The sequence below is a fragment of the Protopterus annectens genome, chromosome 5.part0, assembly GCF_019279795.1.
Source record: "Protopterus annectens isolate FY-2018-M chromosome 5.part0, PAN1.0, whole genome shotgun sequence".
Classification (NCBI taxonomy): domain Eukaryota; kingdom Metazoa; phylum Chordata; order Ceratodontiformes; family Protopteridae; genus Protopterus; species Protopterus annectens.
The window spans coordinates 1,279,681,001-1,279,705,851 of NC_056735.1; the positions used below are offsets into that span (position 1 = coordinate 1,279,681,001).

The window sequence follows — 24,851 nt, forward strand, 5'->3', positions numbered from 1 at the left end:
TGGCATGGTTAACTATCTAGGCAAGTTCATTCCAGACTTAAGCCAACTTTTAGTACCGCTTAGAGAGCTGATGCCCAAAGATGTATCTTTGTCATTGTTAGAACAACATCAGAGCGCATTTGATGTCCTGAAACAGAAAATCACCAGTCCACCAACTCTCAGATACTATGATGTTCACAAACCAGTTACTCTTTCTTGTGGTGCTTCAAAATTTGGTCTTGGTTCCATCATTCTTCAAGAGGGTAGACCAGTAGCCTGTGCATCCAGAACTCTAACCCAAGCTGAAATGTAGCACACTGCGATAGAGAAAGCTCTTGGCAATTGCGTTTGCATGTTCAAAATTCCATGATTATATTTATGGTAGACCTATTCAAATGGAAACATATCACCAACATCTAGTTAAGCTCCTGCCAGATTGCAATGCATGATGCTCAAGTTGCAAAAGTATCATTTCAGTCCTGTCTACACAAAAGGCAAACTTCTTTATCTTGCTGATAGTTTATCAAGCTCACCCCAAAATACCACTGAACAGCATGAAAATGAGCAACTTGATTTTGAACTCATGAATGTGAGAAATTTTTCTTCCACATGTCTTGATGAGCTTAGAAGTCATAGAGCCTTAGATCCAGTTCTTCAGAAGCTCAACCACTTTATCAGTCAAGGCTGGTCATCAAAGCAATCTTGCTTACCAGTTGACATGCAACTATATTTTCCTTACAGAGATGAGGTTTTGTTTGACAATGGTATCATCATGAAAGGTCCAAAGGTTATTGTTCCAAAGTCCTTGCAACAAGAGTATATTACTATTTTGCATCATGGCCACCCAGGAGCAGATTCTATCAAAAGAAGGGTGAGAGGATTAGTATTTTGACCTTCTATGTCACAGGACATTGAAAGTGTACTTTCATCTTGTTCGGTATGCTAAGTCGTATGTACTAAGTTGCATCAGCAGAAAGAACCACTTCAGCTAAACCAATTTCCTGGACTACCGTAGTCGAGCCTGCACAAAGTTATTTTGACAATGGTACACAGTTTACAAGCCAGCAGTTTAAAAGATTTGCTGCAGAGTGGGACTTTACTCATGTTACAAGTAGCCCTGAGTATCCACAGTCAAATGGTTTGGCAGAACAGGCAGTTCAAAGTGCGAAACAATTACAAGAAAAGTTGAAATGAGACAATGGTGATGTTTTCTTCAATTTCTTGAATCTCAGAAATGTTCCTCATGATAAACATCTTGGTTCATCTGCACAGAGACTTCTGTCGAGACAAACCAGAAACACACTACTGATCAGTAGTAAATTATTGGTTCCATGTGTCAAGAACAACATATCAGTGAAAGCCAATCTGTTGAAGAAGTGCTTGCCCCAGAAGTCCTATTATGATCAGACCAGCAAACCGCTCAATCCATTACGAAAAGGAGAGATAGTGAGGATGTAGACATCCAAAGGTGAAAAGTGTGTGTCCAGAGCTGAGATCATACATTATGAAATAACAAGGAGCAGAAATTAAGCGGAATCGGAAATTTTGATCCCGGTATCTTAGTCTGTATTGCAGTATCATATCTGCGAGAAAGACTTTAAATCTCAGAGTGAGTTACCCAGTATTCCAGTTTCAGAGAACATTCTAGTAAATCTCCCTGTTCCTTAAAATGCACCCCGAAACTCCAGAATCTGTTTCTTCACCAATGACTGTCCCTATTGCTAAACCCAGTTCTGATTGCTATATCACTGGATCAGGTTGCATTTCCAGACCATGTTCCAGATACATGGCAACTTGGAAGTAAAAACATAAGGACATAAGTGTTGCTTATTTCTTATTGTCTGTACAATTGCATGTCTCTTTTTTTCAAATATCATTATATCATGGGCAATTCATTAAGGAGGGAGGATGTTGATCAATATTTATGTAGACCTTTAAGAAGCTTTCTAGGGGCTTGCACAAGTGTATAAATACTGAGCACGTGCAAGACTGACTGCCATTTTGTAGTAAGCTGTTGAAATGTAAGCATGCATGTCTGTATAGTCTTTCAGTTAATCAGTTTGTTTATATTTTGTACTGCTGCTACCCATCCTGATATGTTTCTATGTAATAAAGCATATAAATGAACTAGCCTGCCTATTTGTCTTCACTTGTGAAACAAGATGAGTGACAGTTCCCATGCTTGCATTTCCAATTAGAACACCAGAAAGGGGAATATGTACTGGACTAGAGGGATGTATAGTTTTGATTTTGAAGATTTTTAGATAGATTGTCAAGACATCTTGTAATAATTCACCACATGGAGTCATAATTACTGTCATTAGACATTGGACAAATTTTGTAACCCCTTAGCAGCAGCAATGAACATATATACTTTGTATATTGACAATGGCTATGGAAAGTCATATTTTCAGATTACCTTTTGTATAGCAAACGTTAATGCATGCAAGGCAATATGAAACTGATAACAGGAAGTGAACTAGTATGTCAAATAAAGAAGAGTTTAACAAACATTGGTTAAACACTGAATCAAACCAGCCTGTGAGAGTAATAAGAAAGTTAGTACTTATGCTAGAATAGAATTGTAGAGCAGCTGAGTAAGGAAACAGAATAATCAGGTACAGGATAGGCTAGGCACGTTTTATACTAAAGATAACAGGTGTAACAAGGATAACAGGCAAGAAGAATGCAAACTCTTCAAGCTGCTATATCAAAGTAATGCAGCAATCACAGTATTTAAAGTCAGCGCAGTCCTGCATCTTAATTTAGAATCAACACAACTAATTTATGATGATTAACATAATTAATTTGCATTTTTATTATCTATAATTTTGGGAATCATAAAACTCCTTCCTTGTCTGATTATGCATTAAACTGAGTTCAAGGTTGCAGGGAGCTGGGGACTAGCAGACTTCAGTGGGCACAAAGTAATGAATCTAACTATAGTCAGGAGCCCACTCCACTGCATGTCATGCATGTACATGCAGAAGGGCAACTTGGAAAAGCACTAGTTCATCCACAGCACATCTTTGGGCTATGGAATGAAACCAAAGCACCTAGAAAAAGCCTAGCTAGTGCAGACTCTGTATAGAAAATACCCCAGCTGCAAACCAGACTGGGGAACGAGGCCAGTTTGCTAAAACTGCCCTGGATGAAAGTGGAGATTGCCTTTTTCTCGAATGCTGTGTGACCTCAGAGTTGGTGTATATAATTCCAGGGTGTGTGGGGGTGTCCCCTACATTGGAGGTGTTTCCCCACATGGGGGGTGCAGGGAAGATTGCCCCTGCAAAATATTGTTTCAATGTTTGCTGAAGGTGGTTTTGGTGAACTGGTTTTGGTTTATTTGTGTTCATCAAAACTGCCTTTGATGGATTGACATGAATCCTTGTAGTGGTTCCTTTCATAAGGTGGAGTGTTTGGAACAACAACAACATTGGAACGGCAAGATCATTAATTGGAATGATCTATAGGACTGCCACTGATCTGCATTTACAGGTCTTAGTCCTCTGGTAAAGGGGGATTCCATTTTTCAAAAGATTGTCTACCCATAATGGGAATTATAAAGTAACCACCAGGGTGGTGTAGACCTCCTTACATGGGTGTCAATGTGGCTTGCCTCTGAGAAAAAAATCCAGTGTTGGAACCTTCAGCTTCTAGTAATTTGTCTTTCTTATGTCCTGGTTTATGATTGGAAAGTGTTTTAGATCATTTTCTTCTCATTTTCTTAGCAGATAGCTAACCTTTAGGCAATGTCTTCCCTACTGCTAGATCCCTGGATAACTAATTATTTTTTTTTCACTTGAGAGTGGGAGGGAGCAGTATGCCATCATGTGGGATGAGGGTATTTGTTAATCTTGCCAGTACCTAAGCTTTCCTAGTGTGCATGACCTCAATATAGGCTTGCACACACCACAACATCAAATGCAGTGTGCCTCGCTGACATGACAGGCCATCTCTTTATTAAGAACACGTTCCTAGTACTAACTCATAATAACCACTAGGAATATTGACACAGCACTAGCTCTGCAGGTTTTGTGATATCAGTGCTGTCATAATTCATAAGAATAGTGTAGGGGGTGGGGGTGGGATGCAAGGGGATTTGCCTCACTAAAAAATGCTGTTGAATAGTTTTACAATATCTCACTAATGTTATTTTTAAAACTTGTTTTATACTCTAATACTAACCAATATATTGATAAGTAAAAAATTTACCTGAGTATTGCTTCATTACCTGGTGGTTTGTGAAGTGTGCTGTGATGAATTTAACTGCAATCAGATCAAGAAAACTTGATGCATTTAGAGCAAATTGTATTCCACTCACAGTTATAACTATTCATGATATTCCACAGTCCCAGCCCCCACCATATAATTAGTCTGTAGCAAGTCTTCTCAGTCCTCACCAAAGCTAAAAACACATCCTTCAGGGGCCTGACCAGATACTAGGTTGCCTTATTATCAGTACCAAATATGGCTTATCTAAACTCCTATGTTAGCTCTTTGGTGTAAGCTTCATTACTGACTGCATTCCTGAAGCCTGGAAAGCAGCTATCATAATGCCACTACACAAGGCTGCCAAATCATTTATGGTGGTAACTACAGACCAATTAGTTTTATTAGCCTCATATATAAAGTTATGAAATGTATTATCTCAAACATTATTAATCTACAATTGAAAAGAACTTGGCTGTGGACTATCATCAATTTTGAGTTGTCAAAGGAAGGTCCTGCCTCATCATTAACTTTATTTGTTTCTTCAAAAAAGTCATGGAAGTAGTGATTAGTGGTTATACAGAATATACAGTGATCCTGACCTCATCACCTTAATAAAACATTTTTTATAAAGGTATTATTGACTGATTTGTAAATTTGAGTATGCATAGCCATATGTTGTGCGGTTGATAGCTAACTGGTTGTCTGACAGAAACCATGTGGTCAGAGTTACAGGTTTCACTTTTGAAAGCAAAAAAATTGCCATTGTGTACTAGAGGGCTCAGGCTCAGACTCCATTTAAAGAATGTTTACTCTTCTCAGATGCAACCATACATATATAATATGTATAGATACATATCATATATATATATCTATATATATATATATATATATATATATATATATATATAGTTTACTATCAATATGTCGAAGAATATGTCGAAGGTCAGAATAATTTCCTAACGTACATATCGAAAGTAAACCTCAAAATTTAAAATATAGAACAAGTTAAAATGTCGAATCAGCTGAACGAATTCAGCTGATTCGACATTGTTTTCGAAAACATCGCCTGATGTAGGTTACAGAAGTTCACTTTATATGATCTCCTATACCTAACATCACATTTTTGCAAGGGGGTAAGCCTTCTTTTACCCCCTGTGGGGGGCTGTGCCCTTCACACCCCCTGCTAACTATATATTCCAACTCTGAGAACGCACTACAGTGAGCAAAGGGATGAATTTTTCTAACCACACTGTACTGTGATCTCTGTACAATTTTTCAAAAGTTTATATTAATGAATGCACACTGCATTTGCTAATATAAACTTTCGAACATTGAGATGTTCACCCAGAAGAAACTTCGAACATCTGTAGTTCGAAGTTTTCATATGGGTACATCTCAACTCGACATTTTAATAATAAACCATATATATATATATATATATATATATATATATATATATATATGTGTGTGTGTGTGTGTGTGTGTATGTGCGCGTGCGCGCATGCATTCATGTGTGATACATCACTGAATATTTCACTGAATAAGTTAAATTAATGCAAATAATAATTAATGCAAATAAATCTACTACTGTACTAAATAGTAGCATCATTCAATACACAATATATATATCAGAGCTTTTCAGACTGCATGCATAAATTAAGCATACAGATATAAATGTGGCATAATTTCAGGCATACTGCATGATATTTATTTTGACATTATGTATGCTGTTAAGCATTAATCTGTTGATTTCTGTTGTGTAAAAAAGGATAAAAATCACAACCAACTCTTTGACCCTTCTTTGTATCTCTAAGAAACCACCACCCATTTTTAACATGTAATTAAGAAGTTAGAATATGTCATTATGCCATTCTATTCAAACATACAAATTGAACTGCCATGGTCTTTAAAAACTGCAATCTAATGCAGTGTAAAAATCAATGGTCTTTAAAGAAAAACTGAGCAAATTGAAAAAATCAGATGTTTTTGATGTATTTTGATCTTTACCATATTGTGTCCTTACATCTCTTGAAGTACTTGGAAATGTTTGTTTTAATATCAAATGGTACAATTAGGGTAGCCATTCTGTAGGCTGCTTCCTCCCACAGTGCATTCTTTATTTGCATAACATGAAACTGTTTTGCCTTTCCTTTTCAATTGGCCTCCTACCTTCATTGACTTACAGTTTTCTTTAGACACCTGTGAAGACCTTTTCAGTAGGTGCTTCAGTGACTTCCTATGATTTATTTTAGCTGCAAAGAACTGAAGAGATATTTATATTGTTTCTTACTTCAGCAGGAAACATTGACTAAATGATTTGTTTTTGTTTATGTAAAGCCTTTAAATAACTTAGTTGCAGGCCTCTCCCCCCTCTCCTGAATTTTGGAAGTCAGGTTTCCTATCCTAAGCATTATTTGTGAATAAAAGCTAACAGAAACCCTGCAATGGGTCATATCATATGTCAGACAATGAGATAAATTGTAAAAAAAAAATTCAAATTTTCAAAGAAAGTAATAACAGTATTCAAGGAGACTGAAGAATTAAGTATAGATATGAAACGGGGGACTAAATGCTTGCCTGGTATTTTTATTCATGGTTCTCTTTGGCTTTGATTGAAGAGGATGCAAACACTAAACAATAAAGAACGTTTTGACATTTGCACATTGCTTTTGCTATAAATACTAGTCGAATGCAAACATAACAGCATGTTTTAAACACACACAACTGAGGATTTCTGTTAGATGATTGTTTAGTTTCTAAAATTAATTAATTTTTTTATTAAAGTCTTTCTTTTTTCCTTTGAAGTTTAACAACTTTGAACAACTGTGCATCAACTACACCAATGAGAAACTGCAACAGTTTTTCAACCACCACATGTTTGTCTTGGAGCAAGAGGAATACAAAAAGGAAGGGATTGAGTGGGAGTTTATTGACTTTGGTCTAGACCTACAGCCATGCATCGACCTTATTGAAAAGGTAATGCATTTACAGAAAATTTAAAAAACAAATCCATTGTAATTACATTCAAAGTACTATCAGAAAATATTTTAATTATGTGCCATTTTAAACAGCCAATGGGAATCCTATCAATCCTGGAGGAGGAATGCATGTTTCCAAAGGCAACTGATGCATCATTCAGGGCCAAACTTTATGATAACCATCTTGGGAAATCCCCCAACTTCCAGAAACCAAGGCCTGACAAAAAGAGAAGAAGTGAAGCCCACTTTGAACTCTTACACTATGCTGGTGTGGTAAGTTAAATGACAGTATGTGAAAAATGCATGTTTCACAGCACTATGTAATATATACTTATACTGATGAGAGACAGTTGATACACTGATATACTGGAAAACAGAGAATCCTGATACTTGACAGAGGATTTTGAGGGATACTTTTTCTGAACATGGACAATGTAAAAGAAGACACAGTGAACTAGATTAGCTCTTTGAAGGAATTTACTTTCTTCTGCAGCATACTAGTTATCAATGCTGTTTTGAAAATGGAGGTTGACATATATTCCTGGATAGTAAAAGAAAGGGGACAATTATGGGCTGGTCATGGGCAATTTCCGCCAATAATGTGTCTCATCGTGACTTTTGGAGGGATCATTGCCATTCATGGACAAAACAGAATAAGTAATAGACATGGAAACACATAGATGCCCACATGCACACACAAACTCATACACAGAATCTACTAAGTAAGCAATCATTCCATTTACAAAGATATCTGCAAGTAGAGAAGTAGTGAAACTGTGGGTAACTATGCACATTACATTGTGCATTGCATTTCTCTTCCCTCCTAAGGGATGAGATATAAAACCAAGGTACTTTCTGTTTTGAGTTGGTGGTAGCTCAGGTGCATGTTAAGAGCTCACGACACCTACCAAAAAGAATGGAGGAAGCTCCTTGATGCCCTGACCAAATTTCTCATAGAAGTAGAAATACCACCGCTAGTCTCCCCTGAAGAGGCCACTAACCTAGAGAGACTAACCTGGTCATGAAAAGGATAAAAAATAAAATAAAACAACTCAGGTATCAGCTGGAACCGTATCTGTCAGAAATTACATGTTAGCTACATAAGGAACAGTATGAGTTTGTGGATTATTTGACATTTCCTGTATTGTGCAGTTATCTCAGTTTTATTGTTTAGATATTCCAGTACTCTGTGATGAAAGTATTCCAGCTTTATACAAGTACTTTTTATAACTGTATAATAGTGGATCATCTCCACTTTAAAGACATTCTGCCAATAAATTGCTTCTTGTTCTGAATGCTTGACATTTGGATTCTGAGAATGAATTCTTTCTCAGTTTCAGCCCTGGTAATGAGCTGGATGATGTGTCATAACAGAAGTTCTGCTTTTGCTCGACAGCATGTCAAGCTGCTTAAACATTTGGCATCTTTTCTGGCTGACATTGATGATGCTGGCAATTTTCTTATGCTCCTCACATCAGGTCTATATTACAAGATCGAAACTTTAGGTAGTTGAATACCTAAAGATTAATCTGTAAATATCCAAAGCTAAAAACCGCGAACGGCCACTTCCACACAGGGAAAGAATATGCTTGGCCGTATATAAAAAAAAAAAAAAAAAAAAACAACTTTTAAACCCAAATCAAATAGGGGGCTTCACCCACAGACCCCCTAACTAAATATACCAACTCCAAGATCACTCTACATTGGACAAAAGGGCAAATTTCGCATAACGGCCAAGCAAATTTTTTCCCTGATAAAAAATTTGTGAAAGTAGCCATTCACGGTTTTTAGCTTTCGATATTTACAGATCGAGCTTTAAGTATTCGACAACCTAAATTTTGATCTTATAATATAGACCTCTCACATCAACAAGTGAGAAGGGGAAAGACCTTTAGCTTGAAGATTTGTATTACTTTAATCAAGGAATGCAAGATCAAAATTCTGCTCTGACTTGGGAAAACATTTTGAAGACATAATGTGCTAAAACTTACCGTCATGAAAACTTTTGAGCTTTTGTGTCAAAAACTGTAGGGCATTGTCTGCGATAGGCATGTCAGAAATAGCATGATACAACAAATTTGACCAACAAAGTTATGACGGTTTGGGATGCTGTGTTTTTGAGTTTGACAACCTCAGGATACTTGGAGGAGTATTTAACAAAATAAGCTAATGGTTGTCTCTGTTCACTCCTTGCCTCAAGTATAGAATCAAGTAACAAAGTTGTGCCTTTCCAAAACTCTTTTAGTTTTGTGGGACAAGCAAGAAGAATAGTCTCTTCCCCTTGAGCTTTCCCAATCAGGGAAAATGACACGTAGGGTTTACTGTCTCAGGTAGAAAATCAGAAAACACAGTAGCTTCCGCTTCTTTCAGTCACAAAGCAAAGTGACATTTAGCAGAGACTCACAGTCTGACAATATGAGAAGTTTGATTTAAACTATTCCTGGTGACCTATTTATAATGTCCTACACTGCTCTGGTGTGGATCGGTATGCACTGTCTCTCTGCCTGTATCACTGGGAGAGATCTTCCTATCTGCACTAACCCTATCTATATAGTTATGAAGATCATATCAGTAATACCAGGATTCAGGAATACCCCAAGTCTACAAGCTCTTTCTCGTTATTCTCATTTCAAAGTCAACCAGCTTATCTTCTTATGTGATCTGGAATTACTTTATGGCACTAATTGGCTTTGCATTTGGGAACCTTGAAAATCCATGCCGCTCACTATAGTTCATAATTTGGTAGAGAAGACAAACATTAAGCAGAGAGATCACTCAGTGAATTTGAAACATATATTTCCAGTGTCTTCATCTTTTCACAGATTGCTTTAGTCTTGCTAGCTATAACTTGTACAAATTAGTATTCAAACATTCATTGAGGGTCAGACGTAATACTGCTCTATCTGTAAAAGCTCTTCCGCCATCACAAAATAATACAGTATTGACTCAGGGCAGCTATTTTCTAGCAGGATGGAAAGGTATGTAAGAAGAATTATTTGGTTTGACCAATTCAGAGTAATATGAGACCAAATCAGTGATCATTGTTGAAGGACCCCAGCTTCATAGATGTCCCTTTCCCATCGGCCATTGCCACAAAAGGATAAACAGTAATTCTGTTGAGGTATATCATTTATCAGGAACTGGGGTAGCAACCAGAATCTGTAAAGGTGGATTGGAAAACAAAATGAGTCAAGCTTACCAAAGTTCTTTCAACTGTCATTTTGCTCTGCATGTGCTATTGAAAGAAACAAATTCTGTTCTGCATGCAGAAATTCTTCAAGGATGTGATCCTGAGATCACAAATGGGCAGCATCCAAATCATCTAGAGGAGACTTATGTGAAACAAGGAAAGTGCTTAACAGATTTAACAGATAACAGCTCTGTCATGGCTCACTTTTTGCTTCTCCTTTAGCACTGTAACTTCCTCAGCAATTACCTTGGGCATTCTAGAATACTAACTGAACATATGGAAAGAAAAGTAACAAATATACAGAAAGAGCTACATGCCACCATCTGTAGCAATGGAACCTTGGCAGAATAAAATAAAGTGAAACAAATCAAAGGCATGAGAATGCCAGTTGATAGGCCATAATTTTCTTGGATAAATTGCTGTTAAAGATGCAACATCACACACATCAAACACGCATGCACACACGCACGCACGCACACACACACACACACACACACACACACACACACACACACACACACACACACACACACACACACACACACACACAAGTCCTAGTTACACTTCTCGCCAGCCCATTACTATTTCATCCATGGTCTTCTCTGCCACCCTGGGCTTGATACTATGCCAGATAAAGTTGAACATGACCCTTTTGAGAGGGAGAAACTATTTTGCACTAAAATAAAATAGACTGGATGGATGCATTTTGACAGCAAATTCACTGTAATCTCATTCACCATTCCAGCAGGGTAGAGAGGACATTCGTTCCACCTACCTGCTTACAACAAGCTTGTCCCTGAAGTATTGCAGTTTTGGCTTCATCTCATTAGGAGGTCTACACTTGGGTTGAGAGTTATGTACGAAAATGTCCCGGCAGTCCATGACAGTCAAAAATCTTCAGCCTCGGATGCGGCTTACCGAATGCTAAATGAATGATACACTCAACATATAAAGATTCAGGTAGCAGTTAGAAGCAAACAACCCTTTAAGCTTTGACCTCCTTCAGTATATTTATCAGGAATCTTTGTAGGCTCAGCAAAAGGATGAGGGGCATCAGTGCAAGCTGGGCACTTCATCAACATGCTGTAGCCCTTTAGACCTTAGATTTCTTTTTCCTGATGTATGTTTAAAGTGACAAGGGAGATTAAAGAGGTATGTAGCAGGGTACATCCTTTCTGATATCTGAATATATACTGAAGGAATGACAGAAAACTCCATAATGCCTGACTTTAGCTGAGGGGGTAACATAGCAGACCATGACTAAAAAAAAAAAAGAAAACAATGTTTGATGTACATGCTGTTCAAGAATGCTGTCAAAATCTCACTTCACATCTAGGGAGATAGCTTCCCAAGGACTACTACTGATTCTAGCTCCTAAGTCTACATGTCTCAGGACTCTAGTGTGATTAGATAAGCTTCTGCTCTTTACAAAACCAGTGTTCTACTTACTAAGCAGCCCACACACCAACCCTTCCCCAGGCTGTTTCCTTGTGCATTGGGCAGGGAGCCTTGCTGCAAGACCAGATCTTCCATACAGGTGCAGTTGCACAACCATGAGGCTATCCTATTCAAATGCTCCAACAATAGGGCAGAATGATGAATGCAAGCATGGTAGATGATAAGGCCATGATGCCTGCATTCACCCTGTCTGGAAATAGAGCTAGGCCATGCAGAGCCACTAGCCCACCAGGAATTTAAGTCTGTTTTTTATCACACTGTGGTGAGCCATCTGCAAAGGATCTTGCGGGATGGCTTGCACTGTACACAACTACCCATCATGGAAATAATTCTGTCAGTCTTCTTGATGAGCTTCAGCTTTTCTTGTTAAGAAAAGTGACTGAATCTATTGTCATGTCCAGGTATTAAACAATAATCAAATTTCCCTTAACAGGAATTGTAGGGTAGATGTAAAAACAAAAGGGAGAATATTGCTCCTCCAAGCAGAGAATTACCTGAACAACATAGTATTATCTTTCTTTCAGGATCTAGAGGCAACGTTTATATGCTAAACATTACAAAACATAGTGGCATACTTTTGGAGCTGTAAAAGAGCTCATATCTTCCAGGATCTCAGGTTTTCCACTGAAGCTTGAAAAAGGAAATTTGTGTCAGCATGCCTAGTTTTATAAAAGTGACATGCTAAAGTCTTCCTCCACAGACATTTTATGCAAGATGTTTTGCATATAATTACATCTACAAAGTGGCCTACAATTACATAACAGAACCACAGAGACTGAATCACAAAGCCCTGGTTTTGCCTCATATGACCTGCTATGAAACTAACTTGGTTTAGGCTTTCTAGAAAAGTTCTAATCTTATACAAACCTTTGTTTAGCAGCTCAAATGAGGAAGAAGAAATTTTTGATACTTTACAGTAAGCCAACAACTTATCGATCAAAATCATGACTTTTTGTAGTTAATTTTATTGCATACAAGTGGAATTAACTATACAGTATATAAACAATACTTTCAGATCTGTTTTATCATTGTTCTTCTACTGAAATAGTTTATTTTAGAAGTTATGCCATCATAATGGATATGTCCTATGAGGCCACTATTTTCTGAGCCATTATAGAGTTAAAGCTGTTATTCCTGAGAACAGAGAACAATTAATCATTCAGACACATCTTTTCTGTTAAGTTACAGACAGCAACTAACATTCCACTTTTATAGAAGACTCATCCAACTTGCATGATAGAATGTATTGCAAAAGTTGGGATCCTGTCGATCCACTGACAGCACTTTAATCGAATACTGTCTGACTGACAGTCCTATGTGGACAGGATCAAATCACTATCACTCTACTTGGTATTGTACGGATTGCTCAGAGGTGATCTGTGTCACCCACAAGGCAATATCGGACCATGCCCTACTAGAGATGCTCCATATCCATAAGTCTAACTTCTCACAGGCCTGAATCTATTATGCAACATCAACAAAACCTGCTGGAGAGACAGGTTTGTCTCCCAGAAGCTGCCCCATCTCTGGAATACACTTCCCACACATGTCAAACAGAGTACCTCGTAGACCCTCTTCAAGCGCAACCTTGATGACTGGATGGAAAATCACAAATTTGTCCCAGGGATTCCATCAATGTCCCTCATTGACAAGGGCAACAGATGCTGACTGAGGTTTCTTTTGGGGATAAACTCTTGGCTAGGCTTGTAAGGGCCCCTGGGACATTAGCCTACTAACCTCCTATGATCCTATGAAATAAGTTCTTCCTGTATTATTCCACAGGATCACCAGCAGTCTCATTGGCACACTGGGTTTGTCTGCTACATATTCTGGGCATGCCTTCTTTAGCAAGTACAGACTTTGCCAGGTATTACAACTCCTCAAACATTGCAACAAATATGGTATCTGCATCATTCCTCCTGCTCTGAAGTGTCTCGATGGTGATGGTTGCCTCATTACATGCCTGAATTATGTCAATCTTCATAATGAAGGTAGATATGGGGAGATTTTATCAGTTCTATTATGCCTTCAACAATGACCAAAGAAACAAGGAAACTCAAGTTGGTGCAGGACTCTTTCAGCTTGTCACCGTCATCATCAAAGTCTGCAAGTGTTTCAGAAGTACTTATTATGACTAAGTATTTTGACTTGAAGCTTTGGAGTCAGTCTGCTTGGCTCATCCACTATGTATTCCCATGGGCAGGCATGTCTTTTCTGTGGTCTTCATTTTGCTGCTCCCATTCAGTGGGTAGCTTCTCATATTTCTTCAGTTCCAACAAACACACATTACTGTGCTTTGCTGATGAGGTCACTTTTACAATGAACTTCTTGCATGTATCCAACTTGTTTTATGTCTGGTGCAGATTGAATGAGTTAACTATCGCTGTGTTCGGCTCTGCAAGCCACATATTTTGCTTCTGCTGCTACTGCAGGCAGTCTTCCTTGTGCACCATTAAATTTGCCACTCATGTTGCCTTTGTCATATGCTTGGCCTCTCATGTTTTTTATGTAAACTCTCCATGCAGTCAGTCTTTGCAGAAATAGTTCAGCCAGTGTTGTTAAATGACGCCACAAACTCTAAAAAGAATCTTCTCTAAGTTCAACACCTCCATGTTCCCTCCTGTGTACTTATCAAACTACCAAGGTTATTTGTTCCAGTGTCTGTGGTCTCATCTTCAGTTAGGGGGAAGAATTTTGCCTATTTTATTTGAGATGAATTTCTTCTTTGTATTTGCTGACCTATTGATTGAATAATTTTGAACTGAGTGTACAATGCTGAAGGATAAGAAATCTGAAACTCAGATGTCTGCCCAAATGTAATATCTACCGTCCTCAGCAATTTACCAGAAAGCCACAAATTTTTCAAAAAACAAACTAAAATGAGGCTAAATCAGTGACAGGCTGCAAAATCAGAGACAGTTGAATGATATAAATGTATCTTAACACTGTTTTACTGAAAAAAAGCTATATTTAAAAATCCAACATCCTTTTCAGATATATACATATTAATATGTATTAATAATCTTACAAAGACACACATTAATGATGGCATTAACTGAGGAAATGAAAGCAAGTGACTTTCACTGGCAGACCCCCCCACCCAACAAGTAGTTACAGTCACTTTCTTGATTATGTACACTTCAGACATCAGAATGTGATAAAAACAATAGTTGCACTAATGTATTTTTGTGACATACAAGCAATAGATACAGCTTGCTTCACTAAAATAGACAATAGTCCTGCAAAGCTGGAATTACAGCAGAAAACAGCAGGGTCAATCATTTCCTTCAGAGACAGCTCCCATACCCACTACCCACATACACATAAACACACACAGACACGCACATGCACATGCACACGCACACACACACACACACACACACACACACACACACACACACACACACACACACACACACACACACACACACACACACAAAGCATCTGGTTTGACCTTGCCAGAGTAAAAAAATCAATGGGTATTGGTTACATTAATATATTTTGTTTCACAGAAACAGTAGTCACAGCTTGTATTCCAGCTTACTTCACTCATTTACCCATTAGTACTCCAAAAACAGAACTGTAATAAACAGGAAGGCCAATCATTTCACCCCCCAGACAGACCTCATACCCAGTGCCTACCCAGAGTATCCAGTTTGACCCTTCCAGAAAGAAATGGTTACATTAATCTATTCTAGTTTAATAGAAACAGTAATCATAGCTTGAATTCCAGCTTCACTCAATTAGATGTTAGTGTTCCAAAACCAAAATTACAATGGGGGAGACAGCAGGGCAAATCATTTCATCCAGAGACAGGCCCCATACCCACTGCACACATGCATTATCTGATTTAACCTGTTCCAGATAAAAAGTGGTTACATTAAATTATTTTTGTTTCACAAATACAGATCAGAAGAAGCTAGAGATGAGGAAAGAGTCCAACTGGGCATTCCTAGAGTTGGAGAAAACATATTATTTATTTATTTATTTATTTGACATTTGTTTAACAGCGGGGTCTGACTAGGTCTACAGAACCCATTTTCCGCAGAGGCCCGGGGAGAAAAGCTCCGCAGACAGTACAATACAAATACAGTATAATCCAATACAATAAAAATTACATTAGAAATACTATACAAAAAATAAGTTGAAAGAACAAACTGCTACAAGATGTTGCAATATTACTACACATCTAGACAGCTCTATACAGTTAAAGCATTACAGACAATAATAGTCACTCTTCCATACATGATGTAGACATTGTCCCAAAAAGTAGTACGTAGGTAGTGCATTGCGTGACATTGACTGTAATAGTACATGCAAAATAGAATGTTAGTTTCAGTTAGGAAAATAGCAGCCAGAAGGTTAGTGATCCAGATAGATAGTGAGAGAGAGAGTTAAGAAGAACAGAGGCAATAAAGCCTGAGCAGTAGCTTAAGGATATGGTATAGAAGTAGCGAAGGAGTTAGAAGAGCCTTATGCAGGAGCAGAGCCATGTATTTTTGAGATGTTTTTAAAGAGGCTTTGAAATGGGTTAGGCCAGGCATACACCTGGTAGCTAGAGGTAGTGAATTCCAAAGTATAGAGAAGGAGTATGAATACAGAGAGTGACCAGATTTTCTTGTGGGTTTTGAGATAGCTCAGAGATTTTTGTCTTCTGATCGTAGGGATTGATTTGATGTGTAAGGTGTGACTAGACTGGTTAGTGCAGGGCAGGCACTAGGCTTGAAAATAAGGTTGTGCAATGTGGATAGCTGAATAAAGGCAAGTTGGTAGGGGAGTTCAAGCCATTTTAATTCTAGGAGTGGTTTACAGTGGTGTGTGTGATATTTAGAGTTTGTGGCAAACTTTGCACTTTGTTGTAGCACTGTTCCAACTTGCTTAGGGTAGAATTTTGTAAGTTAGTTAAGATAAGGGCACCATAAAGAAGGGAGGGAAGTAAAATGTTTTTGCAAGGGTAGATTTGGTTGCTGCAATAAAGAAATGTTTGTTTCTATATAAGAGTCCAAGTTTTTGATGAGTTTTCTGTATATTTTGCTGTATATGGGGGTCAAATGAAAGTTTATTGTCAATGATAACACCTAGAAGTTTGGTTTCCTGCACTATTTCTATGACAGTGTTGTCAGATACAAAGATGTTGAAATGATCAGTGACAGGGGAGGTGTTTTGGGGATGAAAGAGTACTAGTTTTGTCTTCTTCGGATTAAGAAAGAGTTGGGCATTTCTTAGCCAGGATTCAACTGCAGTAAAGGACTGTTGAGTTTTTGAAAGTAGGTCTGGTAGTGATTGAGCAGTGCAGATTATGGTGGAATCATCAGCATACTATATAAGGGTCCCAGGGTGAGAGGCAGTGTGAATGTTGTTTGTGAAAATGTTGAAGAGTAGGGATCCTAGGATGGAACCTTGGGGGACTCCAGTAGGGTTGTGGAGGAAGGGTGAGAGTTTGTTGGACCATTTCACTGCTTGTTTACGATCCTTGAGGTAGCTCTGAAATCATTTTACTGTGTTATGTGAGATAAGTTCCCAAGATCATATACTTTCTTGGAGAAAGCATATGACAAGTTCCCAAGAAAGGGGATTTCAGCAGTCCTGTGGTGGTTCAAAGTCCTAGAAACATTGGTAGAATTAGTGCAGGCTTTGTATAAGGACCTAATGATACAGGTATGAACAGTGTTCAGACTCACAGAAGGGTTCCTATTTGGAGGGAAGTTGTATTACGGCTCAGCTCTGAGCCCACTGCTGTTCATACTGGTGATGGACTACATTAGCAAACAGATTAGGCAGGACAGGTCAACAAAATTGCTGTATGTAGACAATGTTGCATTACAGGCAGACTCTGAACAAAAACTTCAGCAAACTGTGTGGAAATGGAGTGCAAGACTGAAAGTACATGAAATGAAACTGAGTATAGATAAGACAGCTGTAATGGCAGCAAATTGGGGAAATCAGATTGAAGCTGAGACTTGAGATAGAAGGCAAATAGTGGAACAAGTTAACAGCATCAGAAAATAATTGAACAAGTCAATGGCTTCAAGTACTGGGGAGGGGTGGTTTCAGAGAAAGGAAGTCTGAATGAGGAAGTCAAAGCTGAAAAGTAAGGTGTGCAAAACAGTCGTGTGACCAATACTACGGTGTGGTACAAAAACCTGAACAGTAAAGGCAGAGTGGTTGAAGAAGCTAGAGATGATGGAGATGAAGTTCCTGAGATGGGTGGTAGGATGCTCACTGTGGGATAGATGAAGAAATTAGGATATCACAGCAGAGACAAAATAACTCCAATTGCAGAGGAGGTCAAAGAGAACAAATTAAAGTGATTTAGGAACATATTCAGGAAAGAAGAAAACAAGCCAGTGAAGAAAATTTGGGACAGACAAGAAAAATGCAAAAGGAAACAGGGCATCCAGCAAAGAGATGGATGGATAGATAAATGGATGGATGGATGGATGGATGGATGGATGGATGGATGGATGGATGGATGGATGGATGGATGAATTGTGTGAGAGAAAACCTGTGACTGTCGAACAAAACAAGCCAGTGAAGACAATTTGGGACAGACAAGAAAAATGCAAAAGGAAACAAGGCATCCAGCAAAGAGATGGATGGATAGATAAATGGATGGATGGATGGATGGATGGATGGATGGATGGATGGATGGATGAATTGTGTGAGAGAAAACCTGTGACTGTCAAACATGACTGTAGAATAAGGTAGAATAATGGAATTTAATTGAGAGAGATGATGACAGTTAACATGATTATGATGAAAAAAGGTTGCCACAGTTCATACTTCAGCATATTTCACTCAGTTACACATTAGTCCTCCAAAAACAGAATTACAACAGCAAATAGCTGAACAGCCATTTCCTCCACAGACAGTCCCTATACCCATTGTCTGCCCAAAGTATTAAGTTTGATCCTGACAAGAGATAATAGTTACATTAATGTATTTGTATTTAACAGAAACAGAATTCATAGCTTGCATTCCTGTTTACTTCATTCAATTACACACTAGTGCTCTTAAACCGGAATAACAATAGTAAACAGAAGAGCCAATCATTTCATCCAGAGTCAGTCTCCGTACACACTGCCCGCACACATTATCTGGTTTCAAACTGCCAGGATAAGACATAATATAATAATGGTTCTATCAATGCATTTTCCCAGACAAACACAAGTCAAAGCTCATATTTAAACTTACTTCACTCAAATAATGCACATTAATCCTGCAAAGCCAGAAAACTGATCCGGCCATCCATCCACAACCCTTTCCCCATTTTTGTACATGGGGTCAGGGTGTTACCTTAAAAGTTGCAATCATATTATTTACTTTATTTTATTAGAGTGCAGCCCTTTGGCAGCATTAAAAACATTTACAGGATCAATGCAGTTAATTTCAGAGTGAATAGCTGTAACAACACCCAATGTGAGCAGTTGCCCAGACCACTCATGGTATACATTAAATACAAGCTCGTTCTCTGCCGTACAGTCAACTATAATTGACAACTCATCCATTGGGGAGTTCGAGTGTTGTTAACATTTGCTTTTAGGTAAAAGAAATGGCTCAAAGAAAATACAGGGAGAACAAAAAGGTCAGTGCAGTCTCAGCTGCAGTACTGGTCATAGGCACCTTTTGGTGCTAGTCATTGAACATTGTTCTACATCCCACCATGCTGAATGATAAATAAAACTATATCAAAGCACTTATACATTCCACTCTTGCTGAATATTAAATAAAACTATATCAAAGCACTTATACATCCCACCATGCTGAATGATAAATAAAACCATAACAAAGCACTTATACATCCCACCATGCTGAATGATAAATAAAACCATATCAAAGCACTTATACATCGCACAATGCTGAATGATAAATAAAACCATATCAAAGCGCTTATACATCCCACCATGCTGAATGATAAATAAAACCATATCAAAGCACTTATACATCCCACCATGCTGAATGATAAATAAAACCATAACAAAGCACTTATACATCCCACCATGCTGAATGATAAATAAAACCATAACAAAGCACTTATACATCCCACCATGCTGAATGATAAATAAAACCATAACAAAGCACTTATACATCGCACAATGCTGAATGATAAATAAAACCATATCAAAGCGCTTATACATTCCACCATGCTGAATGATAAATAAAACCATATCAAAGCACTTATACAGTCCACTCTTGCTGAATGATAAATAAAACTATATCAAAGCACTTATACATCCCACCATGCTGAATGATAAATAAAACCATATCAAAGCACTTATACATTCCACTCTTGCTGAATGATAAATAAAACCATATCAAAGCGCTTATACATTCCACCATGCTGAATGATAAATAAAACCATATCAACATTCCACTCTTGCTGAATGATAAATAAAACTATATCAAAGCACTTATACATCCCACCATGCTGAATGATAAATAAAACCATATCAAAGTACTTATACATCCCACCATGCTGAATGATAAATAAAACCATATCAAAGCACTTATACATCCCACCATGCTGAATGATAAATAAAACCATATCAAAGGACTTATACATCCCACCATGGTGAATGATAAATAAAACCATATCAAAGCACTTATACATCCCACAATGCTGAATAATAAATAAAACCATATCAAAGCGCTTATACATTCCACCATGCTGAATGATAAATAAAACCATATCAAAGCACTTATACATTCCACAATGTTGAATGATAAATAAAACTAAATAAAAGAATTTATACATCCCACCATGCTGAATGATAAATAAAACTATATCAAAGCACTTATACATCCCACCATGCTGAATGATAAATAAAACCATATCAACGCGCTTATACATTCCACCATGCTGAATGATAAATAAAACCATATCAAAGCACTTATACATCCCACCATGCTGAATGATAAATAAAACCATATCAAAGCACTTGTTTTCTTGTACTTACAATTCACAGCCTAATTTATTAATTTATTGACATTTTGTTTACTTGGAAAGTCTGACTGAGTAATAAATACCTATTTTCAGCACAGGCCCAGGGAGAAAAGCTCCAGAGAGTTAAATAACATCAAATAAAACACTTGTACAAATGTAATTAAACAAAAGCATGTATACATATAGTTTGATAGTAGAATACATAGGATACAGTAAAGCATGATGAGACAGCAGTGATGTAAAAATAAAGATAATAAAAAAATGACAAATATAACAGTCAATATCTACAAACGTATTAGAAGTATAGTCTAGTATAATAGGAAATAAAAATAAAAAGATACAAGGTTACCTTAAGAGTCGGGAGAGGACAGATGTTGAATGGTATTGACAGTCTGATGAGAGATTAGGTTAGAACAAATGTATTTGCTGATATAAATCACACAGGTGAGGTGCATGGACATAGCCATGAGTTTGTAAGAAATTCTTTGAGAAAGGACTTAAGTACATGGAGGTTGGCTAGAGTTTTGACTGAATTTGGGACAGAGTTCCATAGTTTGGATATGCACATGTGTGAATATAAGCTTAGGCCATATTTTTTTTTTTGGTTTATAGATTCCAAGCACGTTTTTGTCTTAAGAGCAGAGAGAGCGATGTGTGAGATTGGGATGAAGTACTGATTAAAAAGAATGACAGGTAGAGGGGTTATATAATTTTTTATGGGTTAGAAGTAGTTGAGTATGGGCTAGTTGATGCAGGAGTCCTAACCAGTTGAGAGCACATAATGCAGAGCAATGATGAGCTTTATGTGGCTGGTTTGCTGCACATCTAGCTATCTTATTATAGCATTGCTCCAAGTATGATTTGAGAGAGATCTGGAAGTTTGTCAAAATAGGTGTGATCAGAAAGACAGCATTTTTGCCCCAAATTTATAAGCAATTATCAAAATGACCTTCTCACATATGTCCATAGAACATGATCAGTAACTTTAACAAAAAGCTGTGAGCTTGTACTTGTTTCCCTTGGTCCCGCACCTGCATCATGCTATACTCTTATAAACAGCAGCAATTTGGCTAAGCATGTACACAGCTCAGTGATTTTCTGAACTAGGTCTCTGTCCACCCTGTAGTGCTCTACTATCTCCAGATCATGTAGCCCCTAGTAGGTTACCCTGGGTCTGAACAGTATATTCTCTCTCTTTTTTTTTGTTAGAACTTGTCCCCTCTGGATGCATCCTCCTCAAAACCCCATTTCCCCAATGATGCCAGTGCCTGTGCCCTATCTGGACTGGTGATTTCACTTTTGAGAAAAAAATTATTTTGCTGCAATTTAAAAATTATAATTTTTACTCTTTCACTTGTGAATGAAATACTGCCCCATCCTTCAAGGAATGCATGCTTGATGTTTATTTCAGGCCACCAACTCGCACCAGGCCGGTGCAGCTTATCTCTCTCCTTGCCAGTAAGCCATGGGACGCTAGCAATGCATTTAGGATTATGTAGTATGCTTCACCATTGAGGCTGATGCCTATATGAGAGAGCAAGACTGGACATTCCAAAATGCCTTGCTCTGCACTCAGTTTTGAATTAAATGAACTCAGAGTTGGAAACTGGAATCCATAAGAAAATCCATGATGGCACTCTTCTGTTTTTTATAATGTAAGCAGCTGTGTAGACTGCGTATTTCTCCTGACACCGTTGGGTGACATTACTCAGTACTGTACATATGAATCTAGGTTTGAAATTAAAATCATGATGACTGAAACCTATGCTGGTAACCAACAGCACATATTTTATAAACATATATAATGGATTAGGGAACAAACATGAAAGCAGAATAAGATGTACTACAATATTATAAATAGTCATATAAAAAATAGCAAATTGTTATGACAATATTGCAATGCATTCAACAAATATGAACTCATTTTCTAATAATACTAGTTCAAATCAATTAATACTTTGCAGTTATAAACGTGTAGTTTGTCAGCATGTGGTGCAGAGTATTTTAAATGTAACATAAGACTAAGGGGTAAACAGCAGGGGCTTTTCGGACATTGGCAGAAGATACACAAATGGCTTTATGTATAACAAAGACCATAGCAAAGAATGTCTGGTGATTTGCCTTTGGATTATTTACTTCTTCTTGCACATGATGAGAGGATGTCATTTTCTCTTTCCTTATAAAGCCGCCTGTTTCATATCAGCCAAGTCATCCCAAGTTCATTTTTACTCCATCACTCATTCTACAATACCCACTTTTTTCTCTTTCAGGGTTAGTAGTATAATAATTCCAACCAACAAATAGGAAACATTTTGTAACTTTTGGGACTTTCATCCATGAGTTTAATATGAATGCATTTATTTTATTTTTATTTTACACTTTGTTGACAGGGTTAGTTCCATTACACCAGGGTAGTGCATTCATGAGAGACTGGAGGTAGTATTCATGCTCAGGAAAATTTAGCCAGGGCACCAGGGAACTTTCCTTGCTCTTTCAATAATTTCATAGGAGCTTTTTCATCATCCAGATACACCAGCAACCCAGGCAGATGGGACCTCAGTCAAATGTCTCATCTGAAGGATGGTGGTGTCAGGAGTGCAGCAATCCCTAATGCTGTGTCAGTAATGGAAAATTAATCCAATCACCTGGTTTAGGAAAATAACCCACAGCCTCTTCTAGTATAAAAGCCAAGCATGCTGTTTGCGGCACCACTGACAATACATTTACATAGACTTACATACGCATTTTAATTTATGCTAATGAGTCACAGTTTGCCATATTATATGTTTGGTGGCATACTTTTCCAGCCGTGTCATCCCTGATGGGCTTTGTATTAATGAGGACACTACATACAGGTGAGAGTAGAATGAAGTGATATCACTAACTGGGGGTGGGGGCACTGCTGGGCATGTATGCAATTTTATTCTACATTATTTTTCAGGTATTTCTAGTTTGGCCTACTTTTTTAATTCATTTGCATAAAATGATACACATCAGTAAGCAAAGGAAATACTGTTGAGTATTCATAATTTATCATTAAATCATTCTAACATCATTAGGTACTATGGAAGGTATTTCTTTATGGCCTTGTTGTTTCACTAGATTAACTTCTTTAAATAAATACCACTGGATCTGTACAGAGAGGCTTCATACTCAGCAGATAACTAAACAATGAAACCAATATTGTTCTTTTTACTGGTAGCTAATTTTGTCCCTTAGTGTACTTTCACCATTTTAAATTTAAGGCCGATGTAATATTTTGCCTTATATTACTAAGCAGCATCTAGATAAACAAAGCATGTAGGCGAGCAAGGCTTTTGTTTTTCTGTCTATTTCTAACAGGACATTGATCAGTTACAGAGGTTTATGAGAGGGTACAACTTAACTTATTATGATATAGAGACACATATGCTAAGAAATTCCCCTTAAGAGCGAAGCTCTAGAGGTGAATCTTGGCATCTCTGTCAAGAACACATAATAGTATAATGGTAGGATGGTAGGTTAGGAGTGGTAACCTGATCATAATTCTTTGTTGCGTTTGTAGTGCATGGAGCTTTATCTGCTCCAGGTACTACTATTTACAAAAAAAAGTGCTAAGTGTTTTCAAACCTATAAAGCAGTTAGTGAGTGCTGTCAGAAAGTCAGTATGACATATTCCCTTTCATTTACACTTACCATCCATGCTTCTTTGTAGAATGTCCAGATTTTTGCCTCATATGTGTGGTCTTTTCTTCAGAAAGTCCATGTCTTTCAGACAAATTAATGAGGACTGAATTCACAAAATAATAAAATACATTTAAGTTTTAGACTTCGCATGCTTCAGAAAATGCAAGTGAAAGCGCATCCTGTTGTTCTAATAGCTTTTTAAGTTTATAATGGGAAGTCAGGGACATGTTACTGGTGCAGGCAGAAACAAGCCCGAGACACGACCTTAACAACTTAAACAGGGGGTGCTTAACATAGTCAGGTCTTGCACCACTCTACTGCTTAACTGATTTGTCTTTTTTCTAAAATGTGTAATCACTGCACTCCATGTACTACATGATAATTTGTTCCATGTAAATACCAATGATCCAGTCACAGTACTATT

At 37.6% G+C, this 24,851-nt stretch overlaps 1 protein-coding gene across 2 annotated transcripts in view; it reads left to right on the forward strand.

Moving 5' to 3' along the window:
• The window catches only part of MYH15 (myosin heavy chain 15), a 386,453-nt gene that overhangs the window by 205,509 nt on the left and 156,093 nt on the right, over positions 1-24,851 (forward strand). For both annotated transcript variants that reach the window (XM_044071103.1, XM_044071102.1), the window contains exons 16-17: positions 6,997-7,167; positions 7,263-7,442. In XM_044071103.1, the coding sequence (XP_043927038.1) occupies positions 6,997-7,167; positions 7,263-7,442 (351 nt within the window). The remainder of the gene's footprint in view (positions 1-6,996; positions 7,168-7,262; positions 7,443-24,851) is intronic.